Source organism: Prionailurus bengalensis, chromosome A1, assembly GCF_016509475.1.
Source record: "Prionailurus bengalensis isolate Pbe53 chromosome A1, Fcat_Pben_1.1_paternal_pri, whole genome shotgun sequence".
NCBI lineage: Eukaryota > Metazoa > Chordata > Mammalia > Carnivora > Felidae > Prionailurus > Prionailurus bengalensis.
The window spans coordinates 156511516-156527621 of record NC_057343.1 but is presented as its reverse complement, the minus strand read 5'-3'; the positions used below and the strand labels follow the sequence as shown (position 1 = coordinate 156527621).

At 39.5% G+C, this 16106-nt stretch overlaps 1 protein-coding gene across 7 annotated transcripts in view; it reads left to right on the top strand.

Annotated features, from left to right (window-relative positions):
* Window positions 1–7263, top strand: part of FAM172A (family with sequence similarity 172 member A) — a 429997-nt gene extending 422734 nt beyond the window's left edge. For all 7 annotated transcript variants that reach the window (XM_043593742.1, XM_043593724.1, XM_043593699.1 and 4 more), the window contains one exon: window positions 1244–7263. In XM_043593742.1, coding sequence (XP_043449677.1) covers window positions 1244–1386 — 143 coding nt within the window. In that variant the 3' untranslated portion in view covers window positions 1387–7263. The remainder of the gene's footprint in view (window positions 1–1243) is intronic.
* The last annotated feature ends 8843 nt before the right edge of the window (window positions 7264–16106 follow it).

Here is a 16106-nt window from a genome sequence, read left to right as displayed (position 1 = left end):
TTAACAATGTTAAAGTATCAGACAGAGGCCCTGAATCCCAAGACTTCCAGGCAGTGTCTCTCTGCATAATTGAGTGATCTAGGAAGAGATTTCAACTGTTTCAAAGCTGTTCACTCATTTCTATGCTAGGAGTCTTTGCTGTTATTATTTTTATTTTTGTAATTAAACAAATGGTTGTTATGAAGAGGCTAGTGAAATGAAACGTTATCACAAGGAGTCGAAACAGATTTATATCCTCATTTGTTCTTATGTCTACATCATGTTAGTTTTTGCCTGAGTTAAACTGAAGGTAGGTTTGATTTGAAAAACACATTAGTATCAAATTGAAGCCACAAAAAAAGCTGTAGTAAAATAACCCAGTAAAGTGACAAACTAAACTTGTATTTTCTAAGTCGAATTCCTCCCGACAAAATAGAAGGCCTAGATGCTCTTTTTGTAGTCACTGCTTTTGAAACGCTTTTTTTTAGCTTTTCTAAAACTGTCCCCTAAAGTCTGTAAAAATGTAGCCTCCCAGGGCACTTCTAGGGATAGTCTCCTTTCAATCTGAACCTTCATGAAGCATCCCATGTAATTTGGTCGCAGTGACCTCCTTGAGACAAATTATGTCTAACGGCACAGCTTCCAAGAGAGGCAAGAAAATTCCGATTTATTTTATTCTCTTGGGTAGCAGAGAAACGTGGGTGCTGCAGGGTGGGCGAAGAAGCCGGGTCCCGCGCGCAGGAGAAACCAATCCCCGCGCGCGCCCGCGCCCGCGCCCGCGCGCGCGCGGAGCCTGGGGAAGTGGGTGGTTTCGAAGCGGGAGAGGGAGTGGCCCTTCCCTCCGAGCGCCTCGATTGGCCCGGAGGGGCTGAGGCCCCGGGGCCGCCCGGCCGCGCCTCGGGCAACCCGCGGGGGGTGGCCCAGCCGCGTCCTCGCGTCGGGGGCGGGATGGGGCCTCGGGCCGGAGGCTGCGGAGGTCTCCGAGGGCCGCCCCGGGCGCCAGCTGCAGAGCAGCGGAGGAAGCAGACGTGGACAGTCTCGAGCCCTGGGGGCAAAGAGAGCCCTCGCGTACAGGTGTGGCCTGGAGAGGCCGCGTCCGGGCCCGGAGACGCGCTCCGGCTGGGGAGCGGGCGCAGGAGCTCGGGCCGGACGCGGGGGACGCGGGCTCCGAGGGCGGGGCTCGGGCTCCGGGAATGGCAGCCGGGCGGCCTGTGCCTTGTTACCGAGCGAGGCCGCCTCGTAACCGAATCTGTGTTTTTTGCAGGCACCGACCGTCACGAGCTAACTTCCTGGAAGAGCTTCCCGTCTATTTTCAAATTCTTTACCGAAGCCTCTGAGGCAAAGACCAGTTCCCTCAAGCCGGCTCTGACGCGGCGCTCCCACAGAATAAAGCACGAAGAGCTGTAAGAGGAGAACGAGCGAGACGGGGGAGGGGAAGCAAAGGCACCACACTCGAGCATGCATCCACACGTCTCCTAACTGCTTGTTGTCGGCGAGCAGACTCCCAGCCCCTCATTAGATTGTTTTCTTCCTAGAGCACAGGGTCGTGATATATACATCTAAATAGCGTTTTGCATTATTTCTAGATGAGTGCAACTGTCAAAGCAATATGGGTTCACTGGTCGCGCTTCCTGCGGGCTGAGCTCGGGCTACGCGCTGCCCGTCAGCGCGCAGATTAAGGCTGACAGCGCCCTGCCCGGCGCGGCCCGCGCGCTTCTAATTGCCCTGACGGAGCCCGCCCGGCACTGCGGGGCGAGCGGCGTCTGCGCGGTCCTACCGCCCGCTGCAGCGCAGCCGCTGCTTGCCCTGGCCCCCGGCCCCCCTCAATCATGTCCTTTTTTTTTTTTTTTTTTTTTTTTTTTTCCGCCGAGCAGAAGCAAACTTTTATTCTAGATTTCAAACTTCCATTTTAAGTAGGTCTCTCCTAAGGGCCTCTTGAGCCTCTTTTTTTTTTTTTTTAAAGGAAGTTTTCCCCCACCTCATACCCTCAGAAAAGCCAAATTTAAATTCAAAACGTGAATGCAGTGATGTGCTATGTAGTCTTGGGAGTGCAAATTGTTCTCTAACAATCTATTTTCATTTCGAGACCAGAAGAAAAACTTTGCATAAGAATCTGTGAAGTACCGATTACACTTTACCGCTGAAAGATCCTTGCCAGTTGAATAGGAGATTTTTACACAAGTCTCTAATTTCAGAAGACGTTGTTTAAACCGAAACATAAATGATGAGCAAATCTTTTAAGCGTGAAAGGTCCCATTTTCAGTGGAATTCCTAACTTTATCATTAGAATTGACTTTACTTTTTAAATGTGTATTGAGTGGCATTGTAATTTAGATCGCACACTTGTTTTGCTTTTTAAATCTTAATGTGGACAAAGTTTGCTGTTGTGGACAATCCTAACTAGAATGATCTATTCTGATTCATGGAGTTCGATCCTTTTAGGGATAGCATTTTATGGTCATCAGGTGAATGAATCTTGTCCTCTTTCGCCTTTTCCTTCAGAGAGGCTGAGTGGGGCTAAGATTATTTTTTTTTTTTAGTTTTCTGCTCCAACAGAAGGGGAAAGACCTAGTGTGAAAGATTTTTTCCTCTCAATCCAACGACATAATTTTTAGTAGTCCACTTCCTCTGCAGGGTTTTGCCCTACAGTTTCAACAATTACTGTAATCCAGCTAATATCTGGCCAACACTGTGAAATATAGGAGGTAAAATAAGTTAAGATTTTGCTGACTTTTACATTCAAATATTAAATCTTAACATCAATTTTTAATTACTTGAATTTAGTTAGTGAAGATTCTGTTTCTGGCAGATGAGGGTCTGAATTTAATATTTTTCATCCTTTTTTAAAGTGTATGCAACAATATGCCTGCCTTATTTAAGGACATGACAAAATGTACCCAACACGACTTAGAACTGTCTGACTTCTCAGAAAAAAGAACTTAAAATAACCACCTCATGGATAAAATGTTTTTATATTACGAACCGATTTCAGCAAGTTTTAAAACTGAAAATATCTGTGTTTGGTATGCATTAATTCGTTCTTATACTTTTAATGATGGCAAATCAAAATGATCTTTCAGTGGTCATATATGCATATCTTTTGATATTATTTTAGCAGACACATTGTAGGAGAAAACGTCAAAACGTCATTTTATCCAACTCCTGGATAACTTAAAATGTATCACCTCAACAGTGTCCATCCAGCGTGTTGGTCTGCAATCTTTTCTGTTTTAGAAGTAATGGTGAACTGTGTACAATAATGGTACCTTCCTTTGAGAGGATATGAGAAGTGACGTGGATTGAATAATTATTCAAAGTGTTATAAACTGTGTGGTGTTTTCACTGTATGAAAGTATTCACAGGAGAGCTAGTCTTACTGCTTTTTTTAAAATCAACACTTGTACATTGCTAAATTTATGAAGCTTATGCACCTGAATTAGAGCAAAGTAAATATGCTCAGCTTATAAACTAAATCACTCCTGTCCCTTCTCTTCAGTTTTCTCACTTCTCTTTCTGAAAACTTTTACTTGCAACTAGAGTGAATCACTGTTTAATTGCCTTTAATACTTTAAAACTACTGGGTTGTTAGCCTTGTTTAACCGTCTATGGAGATCTATTTGCAAACTTAAGTTGTGCAAATGTAATTTCTCCTTTTGGATCTGTGCTGTAGCAACCCGGAGAGAGCTAGGCACACCAGCCGAGACCTCCGACTGATGAGTGATAAGATTCCTTGTAATGGAAGATTTTTTTAACCTGTTGATTATGTGTCTGTTGGTATAAATGTAGTAATATAATCCACCTCAATTTTCCTGGAGTAACAACAGTCAGTTGGTAGTAACACGCCTGCTTGGAGGCGACAAGTGTTAACAGTATTTCTGCTCTGATCTTCCCATTTTGGTTTCTTTAGACAGGTTTTTAGCAGAGTAGAGATTGAAAGTTAGGATGTAGGCTTTTTTAAAAATTATATACTCGGTTCTTAGAGCAAATGGAATGGGAAGCAAGGAGTTGTTGATAAATCTGAGATTCAGAATAGTCCTATTAAAACTTCGAAGCCAGATACTGGCTTTAGAACTTCATAAAGGTATCTGACCACGTAGCCGGTAAAAGTTTTCATGGATATTTGAAGGGGGTGGGGAAATCTATTTGTAATAATAATTGTTCTTTTCTCAAGTTTCTGCCTTGTGCTTTGACCTGGATTGCATTATTGTTTATACAAAAAAAAAAAAAAAAAGGAAAGCACAGGAGTTTCATATATATTATATATTTCTGTTTACCATTTTAAAATAAAAACAATTTTCCCAACAAGCCTCAGTGTATTCTTGCTCAGAAGTTCATCTATTCATGTATAGAGGTTAATAAAAGCAAAAACATAAAAAGAATGGTGGGACAGCATTCATCAATATTTTAAACTGCATCGCTGCTTTTATTACTATTACTGTTGCTGTAAGGTAATATCCTAACTTAACTTGATCACTCACTATTTGGCTTGGACCTTTCACAAAGCTAACAGTTTTTAAGATGTTTGTTTTTAATATCTAAAATATCTCCTGAGCTACAAGGAAATCTGAAGCCATTGTTAAGCTATCATTTTATAAAATATACTTTAATATACTGTAAACAAATGTTTTCCAAAAACAGTCTAGTGACATTAAATTGCTCCCAAGTCCCTATATAAGTCCTTGGTGTATTATGTCTAATCTGAAAATATCCTGTTTACACATATTTTACAGCCTTCCCTTCTTTAAAACCTGTAACTCCTTTGAGAGAGTGTGAGTGACAAAATATGTTAACTGTATTATCAGGGCTAATAAGTTAAAAAATTTCTACACATTTCTCTGGATTACCTGGAGTCACAATCCAAACACATGTGTCTCCGGTTACAATCATAGTTTTATAACTGTAAACTGACAGGTTTCTATAATCCTGGTTCACTTAAGAAAGATTACTATTACAGAAGTCTAAAAATTTCTCAAAAACTTTCCCCATGCCATTATAGGGAAAAAATGTCTTTAAATAAATGTGAGACATTCTCATCTTTGAAATATGGGTGGCAAAAAAAACGATAATAATGGTGGTTATTTTATGATTACTTATTAGGGGCTGTAATAATATAAAATAAAAGACTCCAGGAGGTACTCCCTTTCAAAAATTGAATACTTTCCTTCCTTCCTTCCTTGTATAGAGTGACTGAGTGGGAGTCTCTTGAATTGTTCGTCTTCCTTTTATCTAATATTCTATTAATCTCCAAAAAGATCAGTTTGAGTCTGGGAAAGGGTTTTTAATCAACACTTCACAGAGTTTAAAGCTACCCTACCTAAAGCGTCAGCTTTGTTAGGCGGTTTTAGATTTAAAGCATTGCAACTGTCATGCACTGTACTAAAAGTAAAGAATGTACACCAAGTGGAAGATGTTGAAAAGAGGGAAATAGCACAAAGTCGATTAACGGAGATTCGAGAATAGAAGTAGCCATCAAAGCATTCCAACGTTTATCTTGAAATCTATGTAGAGTTAAAAAAAAAAAAAGCAACAATGATAGTTTTAAACCTCACACTTAGGAGGGATGAATGTTGATTTAATTGATTCATTTGGATCAATGTTTTTAAAGTTTCACACCACTGATCTTTCATGTAGTGATGTCTTTAGCAGTCAGTGGTCTGACATGAGCCTTCTCAGATTTCATCAGTGGGACTCTCCATGACATCTAAAATTATGCAACAGCCTGTGCAGTGGTAACTTTGGAATTGGGAGACCTCGATGCCAGAGAGCATGGTCATATTTAAGAACTCTTGTTAATGCTTAGCACAAAGGTTTTAGGGAGTGGTAATTGTAAATGAACCATAAAGGTTAAAGTGACCAAATATTATATAGTGGGCTTTAATTGCTAGATAGGAGAAAATCATCCTGAAAGTTTGACCATTAAGTGGATATCATGCAGTGCCCAGTATTTTCCCCTTTAATGGAAAAACTGGAAAATGGAAATTTGACTTAACCCATGAGGCCTTCCAGGCAACTTTTCCCAGCCCTTTGCCTTGAGATTTGTGGAAAACATTTCACTATATTCTTTGTTTTGTTGGGTTGAGTTCTGTTTGAAATATACATGAAACATGTTTCTAGAAAAATCTAGAGAGGCCCTTCATCTTTCTTTCTAGAGCATTCAGCTTTTCTTCCTTGGCTATTACATAGGGTAATATGGGAGACTGTCATAGGTAAAATAATGTTGAACTGTACTTTGTAACCAGCTTGCAGTACCAATACAAAGAATCTGAAATGAAAAGACAACCAACACCCCAAGAATGATATGTCTCTTTTTAAAGTTTACAATTTGAATAATGAACTTGGATAGAAACTTGGCAGGAAAACAAACCATGGCACCATCACATCACCAACCATTTTCACTTTTCTGTCCAATTTCAGAGTGCATGTGTTTGTGAGTATTTCACTAGATCAGTGACAGCTCTTTATTTGCATAATTATATGCTCTGGTCTGAAGAGAAAACTAACCCCCAAATTTCATGGGTCACCAAACTGCAACAATCAATGTTTTATCACGTATGCTAAGCAAAATCTAAGAAGCTATATGAAGTTTCTTGGGGAGTTTTTACTCCTCAGAAAATTAAAGAGTTTTCCTCTTCTGAATAGATTCAAAATCTTTCCAAGTTCTTTGTAACTGAATTCTGTTTGAAGGCAAAACTAGAGATTAACATGTAGATCTGGATCTTAGACTCACTAGCATTACTTCAAAGTGGCTTAAGAAGAGCAGCATTTTTGGAACACTAAACTTTTAAATTCTAAGTACTGTCCATGCTATGAGGAAAAAAATTATTGGTCAAATTATGATTGGTCAAAATGAAGTCTGAATTAACTACAATTGACTGTAAAGTGGATTTCCTTCTTTGAGGTAACTCAGGGTTGTTGTTTTTTTTAATAAAAGACCTAATAGAAAAATATGTATGTATGCATATATGTGTGTGTGTGCACATACACACATGTGAACATCCATACCCATCCATGGGGTATATATACCCTTCCCACCAGAAATAAACAATACATACAGTATGTGTTTGTCTTTGCAGTGCCTGTTACATAGTAGGTACTCAATATATGTTGAGATTGTTTGTAAACATATTTTCTTCTAAATAAATTTTCATGTTCAAATGCTTTAAGGCATTGTAATAAATATTTTTAAGTGCCCCAACTTCATTTGCATCTGTAAATTCTGTCTGTATGTAATGTGTATTTGTGTGTAAGGTTGGCTTTATTCCATTAAAGAAAAATTGATTTAAACTGTTGGTGTCTATTTTACAGGCAATCTGCCAGACATGAAATACAATAGAGCATAGAGACACATGGAGAGAATGACTTTGTTATGGAGTTATTAAAATCCTGGAAAATATGTCTTTACCTAGGCACTTTAGAAATATACTAGGTACTCTAATTCTGCACAAGGACTTAGGTATGAATTTCACTTAAAAGCATATAAGGCATTGCCTTTTATAGGAAGTGATCTGTTTGTAATAATATATTAACAGTTTTATTATTAGGCAATTCACTGCCATCAAAAACATTAAGGAAAAAAGGGGAAAAATTCAGAATTGCATCGTTTTGAAGTATTTTATTATTTATCTTGAACAAGGATGAGATCTTTAGGTCAGGCATCAGAAATTTCCTAAAATGTTCCTATCATTTCAACTGAAAAAATAACTTCTTCCAAGTTTTTAATCAGAGTTGACTTACAAATGAAAGACATTTTGTTTCTCCTTTAGCCTGAAAACTTAAACATCTTATCAGGAACACTATCCACAATCACCACATCTCACCTTCTCCCTGCCTTACTGAAATGTTCACCTACTTTTCCCTCTGCGCCACCCCCAGCATCTACCTCCCCAGAACTGCTGTTGGGGCTGAAGATCTTGGAGTCCTCTAGGTGAACATTCCTCAAAATTGAATCTGTAAAAACAAATAAATAAAGTTTAGCATTTTTATCAAACAAAAGGAGCTGGTAGGCAAATGAGTTACTGCTAAGCAGGAAAGTTTGAAAAATAAAGCATAGAACCCTCCTAGATTACTGTTTAAAGATAGGTTGAGGACCTACATGCCTCTGAGTTAGATTAATTTGCATTTCATTTTTTAAGGTATAAACTCTTCAAAGGAAAATAAAAGACTATACTATATACCTAATTACCTTTTTTCCCCCTCTATTTGACTTTTGTAGGAACCTTGCTGTGTATGAGTTTCAGATAGGGCTCTCAGTTTCCTACTCTGCCTGGGACACAGAAAAATCTCTAATTTCACACTGAATTCCACAGATGAAGGGATGAACTCTTTAGGTGAAAATCCTAGGTGTTTTCTTTTTATCATTTTCATTTCTTTTTCCTCAACTACCACCTAATCTTACTGTGTTTGAAAAAAGTATTTCTGTTCTAGTTCATCTCGCTTACTTTCTTCTTTGTTTTTTTTTAAACCATAATTAAATAAATGGCTTTTTTCCAATAAATGTTCACACCTTCTCTAGGTACTTAGATAATCAGGATTTACCAACTGAAGAAATATTGATGGTTTGTTGTGGTGGTTTTGTTTTTGTTTTTTTCTTTTTGGGTTTTTTTTGGGGGGGGGGGTTAGTTGCTTTTTTTTTTTTTCCCCTGTTCCTTTGCGTCAGTAAATTACTTAATATCATCCCCTGGAATAACCAGCTCTAAAAATAACACTAGCACAGAGTCACAATTTGGCTTTCATACAGTTTCGAAAGAAAACCATTAAAATTGCATTGATCTCACAAATATTGATCTAGTGCTTGATATCAAATATCAAATGAGATGCTGTCAGTTGCTGCTGATCATTGTGTCAGCTGTTTGAATTTTTGTCTTTTTCCTTCATTATCACATGGATTCAAGCAGTTGAGGCAAAGTAAGATTTTCATGGTTAACACAATTAAGATAAATTCTTTTCCTGTGTTTCACATTTCTGGTTTGACCAAACATGGTTAATAGTTTATCTGAAATTTTGTTACCCAATTTCAAATATGTATATATAGATAGATATACACATTTCTGTGTTTGAAGACATGTATTTTATACACGTGTGTAACAGTATATATATTTAAAGGTGTATATGTGAATGTGTGTAACTGTGTATTTACAAAAGTGTGAGTCACCTACTAGGTAGTCATGTTTCCATTTAGTTCTTCATCCCCATTTTGAAATAATTTCTATCTGCATCCTATTTTCTTTCTGGCCACCTGTCTTTTAAGAAACCAAATTTGTTTTAAGAGCATGCGGTTGTTAGAGTACCATTTTAGAACTCAGAATGAAATCTTAGCCATTTCAAATGTACACACATACACACTACAATAGGTAAATCGCTCTTGTTATTCTTGTTGGCAAAAATATAACTGCAGCGTTGGGCCAGCGTAGAGTTCAGAGGATATTTAAATGAAATTAGATCAATACAGTTTTAATACTTTCTCGATAAATCCATGTTATCTAACAGGCTAAGTCATGCTCTGCTTTTATATACTACCAAATCTGGAAATAGCTAGGTGTCTTTGGATACGTTTAAAGTTTCAAATCACCCTTTGTCTTTCCGCCTTCCTCTTTACATTGTACATCAAAAATTGATGATTACATTACTTTGAAATATGGAACATTTTAAGGAGAAAACCTTCCTATAATGACCAGTTAACGCTGTTGTCTGACTAAACACTAAAGACTGGGAGATAGAGCAGAGCACTGCTAGAGTACTGTTTAAACTGCAGCCACATGCGTATTTTTCACATTCGCCGGAATTAAAAAATCCCCTGCCGCAAGAGTTGGTTTATCGTCCCCCTTTTGCACCTGATCTTGGTTTGGGTACAGCGAAGTGAAGCCGCTTTCTTCCCAGCACCATGGACAGCGCCCAGCGCGCCCCCTTCCCTTTCCCCTCCGCCAGAACCCCGAAGTTCCGGCCCTCGCCTGATGCTTCTCTCCGACCACTCCCTCACCATGGGAAACTGGCTCTTGAAATCTTAGGATCTGAGCCCAAAGCGACAATGAGTTTGAAAAGTATACAGTTTGTGGGTGGAGAATCTTGCTTGCTCCATGCCCGGTGTTAATCAGTTAGAGTGCCCCAGAGTTGATACACCATTTTGCCTGCTCCCCGAATTTGCATCTACTTTACGATGAAAGCAGCGCCACTCTCAGTCATTTTGGTGGTAGAAGCCTTACCCCCACAACTATTCTCTGCCTAACTTTTCACCACCACCCCTAAGCGGGCCAGATCCAAAGCGGCTCCAGTTCAAGAGCTCTGTAGTATGAGCACATTCTCCCTAGGCTGGTGATCTCAGACACGAGAGATCGGGAAAATGTACATCCAGACCCACCGGCCGTTGTCCGCACGGCTCTGCCTGTGGCTGATGCTGTCGGATCGTCGCGTGCGCCCAGGTACTGGTTAATTACCGCCCCGGGGGAGGTGGCTGTGCCGCGGGGCGCCCGGCCCGCGGCGCGCTAAAGAGCCTGACAGCAACTTACTTGACAGCACTAAAAAGGGGGCGCGCCTGCCTCAGTACCCATCACTACCTCTTCTCCTACTTGCAGACCTCAACTCCAAGTTCCAAATTTCTGCATGTCTTCTTGTCTGGCTTTTTTTTCCTGTCGCGTTAAGCAAAGTACAAGAACTGAAGAGCACTTCCGTGTGGTGTCTTTTCATTTCATGGTCTCCCTAGCAACACTTAAGTCACCACTCCTAAGAAAAAACTAGTTTTTGAAGATTTCAAATTGCACCTTGTTTTATTGAAACTCGCCTCACTTGTTGGGCTTTGAGTAAAATCTCTTCCCTTCCCCTGGAACCCCATTTTAGTCATCTACTCTCTTGAACCGACTTTGAGGATGAAAATAATACATTTAGAGCAGGTGAGACAACCAAAAGCAAACTTCTATTAAATATTGATTGTACAAACCAAGTTGGTTTCAAACCAAGTTAATCCATACTTTACCAGAAAGGGCCAACAAAGAAAAAAGGAGAGGACCCTTATATTTTAAGTGGGTTTCCCCCCCTATAAAACTAGCCTCAATAAACCGCTTTCAAAATTGCTTTTGTAGAGTAGCACGATTCCAATACATTTCAGGAGACAATTATTCTCTTTTGGCATGCTATTACATTGAAAAACTTCCTTGAACTCCTCAGTTTAGTAGCAATTTAGCTTCAAAACACTCTACTTTTATATCCCTTAAAACATATAAATATTTTATTAAACGCTTCACAGGTTAACAATTCAGACTGTTTTCTCAAAGGGCGCTGCTTTTCCCCCCCACTTTTTAGTGTGCAAAATCACTGCTGAGTTCTCCCCAAAGATAATTTCCCCTCAAAGTTTGGTTATTCTTGCAATCTCAAGAGTCGTTTTGCCTAAATACTAAGACAAGTCTGCGCTACTTGTCTCAGAGAAACTCGGCCATGCCGAGAGCTATTTAAATGACCCTCCTACGAAAACTGGGGAGAATTTTGGTTGGTGAAGTTTGTCAGCTGAAGTGTGCAGGGTAGCAAAGGGGACCTGTTGAATAACAGTGACCCTGAGACTCGCAAATTCTAGATCTGAACCTGCAAATGAAATATCTCCATAATATTTGCATGCCTTTGCCTGTATGTTTTTGGGGAGCTCATCCCATAAACTGAGCTTCCATCTTTGAATGAATGAAATATTTCATTCTCAGCTTCCTAAGTTTCAGGAGCAAGAACGGAGAACAAGATGCAGGGAAGGACATGGGGCTTTCCTTTGTTAGTACAAGGGACTTGTGGAGATTTGGGGTGGAATATATAATACTGAACTCCTGGGTGCCTACATTTGTTCCCTCAATCTGGCTTTTTGGGAATCTCCTTCCTTCACTGGGTATTTCCCTTATGACTTGGGGGATGGGAAACTAAGATCTCTGTTTATCAGGTATTTACCACTTTTTAAAAAAAATAATGTATTCTTGACACAGCTTCAGAATGGCTTTTCAGGGTTATTCTAGGTTAATCAGAAACTCCCAAACCTGGGTAATTGTTTCAGTACCACATTTCCAGAGAAAAATGTGGAGAAAAGAAGTGCAGGAAGTCCATTTTAAAAATAAATAAATAAAAACTGCTACTGATTAGGTCCCCCTAAAAGGAGCTTCCCCAACGATGTTTGCTTACCACCTGTGTGTGTTCGGGGAAACTTGAAACTATTTTACAGCACAGACAGCCATCCCCCCACTTTTATCCAAGCTTTCCCCTTAATTCCAATCTTCCTCTTCTGTAGGACTGCTGCTGTCCTGTCCATTTTACCCCTTTCAAAATCTTTCAAAATAAGTTTTCTTGTTTCTTGCCCATTTGTCAATGTCAAATATACACTGCCTATTTAGTTAAAGAAAAGTGTGTATTTCATATGTTATAAAAGAACAGCCTTCTTTATTTGGTTTCTTGGAAATCAATAATCTCTTAAACACTTGCCAAGACCCCGTGGGGAAGGGAGAAATGTAAACAGTAAGTACCAAACTTCAACATGACAATATCGGTTAAAATCTGCAGGACAATCATTTGAATGCGGGGAGGTAGGAGGGAACGATTTTGGGCCCCCGGGATTATTTAGGAAGGTGCCCGAGGCATCTGATGCTTGTTTTCATCCTGTCCAACTCACCCAAGGAACTAGACCCCTTGAAGAGTCGGGAGTTAATTCTAAATTTCCTTACAAGACACCTTAGTAGCCAGACCGGTCTTCAAATAATTTAGCTAGGAGATGGCTGGATGACCACAGGGAGGTTCCAAAATACAGTTACCCCCCATTAAAAGAAACACCATTATTTCAGTCTTTCCTGACATAATTAAAGGCTTTGATAACACTCCTTCATTTTGTCCCATGCTGTTAAAAAAAAAAAAAAATCACCTACTCCTCTGGCGAATGAAACTTTCAAGGAAGTTTAAAATAAACTGACCGTTTAATTTCTGCTTATTAAAGTTAGTATGTATGCAAGGAAATCGAGCATTAAAAACTGAGTTACACATTCGCTATATCTGGCAGTTTAACATTAGAAGGAAGAATACACCTAGTTTTCAACTCAGCCAACTTTTAAAACTATAAGTGTTCCAGGAAAGTAATACCTGATTGGATTAAATTTGCAGGAGATTCTAAATTAAGCTCTCAAGAAGATAAGAGAGTATATGAAATCTCTTGAGTAAACAGTTGGGAGGGATTTATAAGCATTTGAAGATCCGGTGATCCACTGGAAGCACAACTCACTCAAATTTGAATTTTCATGATCAACTTTCAACCCTGAGAAACAAGAGCCATTTGCTTAACTTAATCTGGAACATATGTTTGCAGCAGTAGCAGGTTTTTGGTGTGTGGCTGGGGCTGATCAAGTTGTAAATTTTCCGCTTTAGGTTTTCAGCGCCTGCTAGTTTCAGCCTAACACCTAGAGAGAGACTTTGCGGGGTTCTTCACCAAAGCAGCCAAGGTTTGATAAAAGGTTTCCAAACCACACAGCTCTGAGTGTTATTGATTTTCCCAAAGGTGGAACATTTCCATATAAGCTAGTTCTCTAAATCCTAAAAGCAAGTAACAAGTTTAACTCTCTTTTGTCAAAGTGTTTGCAAAATGTCTATATAGAGGTGTGGGCTTTTTTTTTTTCCATTACCCTTCCTCACCTGCATCCTTGTCTAAAAGGGATACACAATTGTAGGAGAGCGGTGGTTGCTGTGAAAGTGACATCTTCATTCGAGAAAACAATATACAATTCTTTCTGGCTCATCTTAATTTTTTTTTTCCATCAGAAACTTAGAACTATTGATTTTCTGTCTCTTTGTGCTTCAACACAAAGGAGTTTTAAGAAGTGTTTTGAATATCTGAGAAGAATCATGAGTGTTTGAAATAAATATACATTAGAATCCACAAACCACCCTTCCCATGAAACAAGCTTTGTGTAGGCTTTTACCACCAATATTAAAACACATCATCTGTGGGTATGAATTTCAGTATTTGGGTTGTAAACAAATTATGATACCTGTAAAATCAATTAATGGCATACCACAAATGATAAATGAAAGTAATAAGTTCCCTAAGATCAGTTTAATTCACCTTAAAATGGGAATGGGTTAGCAATGGTAAAGTGGGAGGTGCACTCTGGTGGTAAACCTCAAGGATTGTAAATATCCATCCGGACCTGCTGATTTATCTTCTTCCTGAAAACCTCAATCCGATTACTGGAGGAAAAGTTACTAAAGTGCTTTTTGAAATGCATCACAAAGAGTAATTGAGCCGTAAATGTGCCCTAAATTCAGGTGCAGAGTTTCACTGAATTTTATTATTACCCAGATTAAGATGAGTAACTCCCACCTGAGCGCTACTTTAATCAAAAAGTGAACAAGGGTGACAAAAGCAAGGGCAATAATAACATTGCTAGTACTGTGCTAATCAAATATCCACAACTAGTTGAGAACAACGGTGCTAAAAAGCCGCTTTAATTCTGAAATGGAAGGTCCTGAGACACCGAGCGCCATCTAGCAAGCAAAGTTAGAATCAAAGTGCTCCTGAGTCCAGCACAGAGCACAGACACCAGAGGACTGGGAGGCAGAGAGGGACTTCAAGACGTACTTGCTGTGACTTAACCACCAGCCCCGTGTCACCTGAGCCCGGCTCTACCTGCAGTTTTCTACTCTTCACCCCACCAGCCAGTTCAAACAAACTTGACCACTGAGGTGAGACAGACCCTTTCCGCCTCAAGCTAAGGCTAAAGGACAGCTCCTCACAGGGTTGCTTATTGTCTTTAATTAGAACAAGCGGCCTTTCCATTCCCACCTCCCCCCTGCCAAAACCAGCCTAGCGTCTAGCTAATTCTACACCTTCCTATCCAGATGGGGACAAAGAGCAGCGCCTGAAAGGCTCACCTTGGGCTGACTTGACTCCCAGGGCTTCAGCGCAGAGGAAAGCACATCGCTGGGAAAACCTAGCAGGATTTGAGAAGTCATTCTGAGTTTACAGGGCTGCCCAGACGTCTCCTGTCAGGCAATCCGAGCTATCTCTGAGTGGCATAAGACACAGATTTACTTAACATGCCACGGATGGTCAGGGAAACTGAATGCTGCCTTCGAAATATAAATAGTATAACTTCAGTCTTCTCCAGGCAACCGGGTCTTTGATAGCTCCTTTGGCTGGAGAAAAGTCAAAGGTAGCTAGGACGCTGCCAAACAACGCCTGTTAGTTTGTAGCTTGAGGGGAAACACAGCACCTATCCCATTTTTTAGGTTTAAATGATGTTACCTAATTATATGAATATTCTGTGCAACTGAGCTAACAAAAGAAAGCTTCTGAGATTGTGATATGAAGAAAAGTAAAGAATAATCTACTAGTTTCTGTATAGGCAACAACCCCATAGTTTTCTTTTAAACCAGTCGATCTGAATTTAAAAAACCAAGAGGGCTCATCTCAATAATATGTCTGCTTTCTAAAGTACTTCTCTGTTCAGCCTTTCCAGAATTTCACTTTCAGGTTGGGAGGGGTGGGGGCAGAAACCCAATGTACATATATACTAGCCTTAAACTATCCTAATTTCTTGCTATTGATGATTGCCTTTGTAATAACTCATTGATTCACATTGTTCTTAGAATACAAAGCCAGAGCTTTGTATTTCTATTGTTCTGGCCCCTGCCCAACCCCACACATACAGTTTTTCCTGTGAAGTATTTTGTAAAAAAACAACAACCATAACAACAACCAACCAAGCACGTGCACACACACACACACACACACACACCCTTAGAAAATGACTATTACAATATTCCAGTTGAGTTTTAAATACTACTCCACTCCCAGGTTTTGCTTCTCAATCAAAACAGGCATAATAGATATGAAATAACAGATCTCTTTATTTTCTCCTATTCTATTTACTGTGCAAAATAGCCACAGTGAGAATAAAAGAACCATTTGATAAGAATATGTTCAATGTGCTCATTAAAATATCTCCACAGGTTATAGTATTCACAGAAAAAAATCACACAAAAACCATAACCCCTCCTCCAACAAACCTAAGCCAATAAAGACAGGATCTCAGAGCTTAATCGACAATTTCCAAAACATCTAAAGCATTTCCACGAACCCTCATTGCTTCCTGATGCCTGAAAACATATGTAAAGATCTCAGG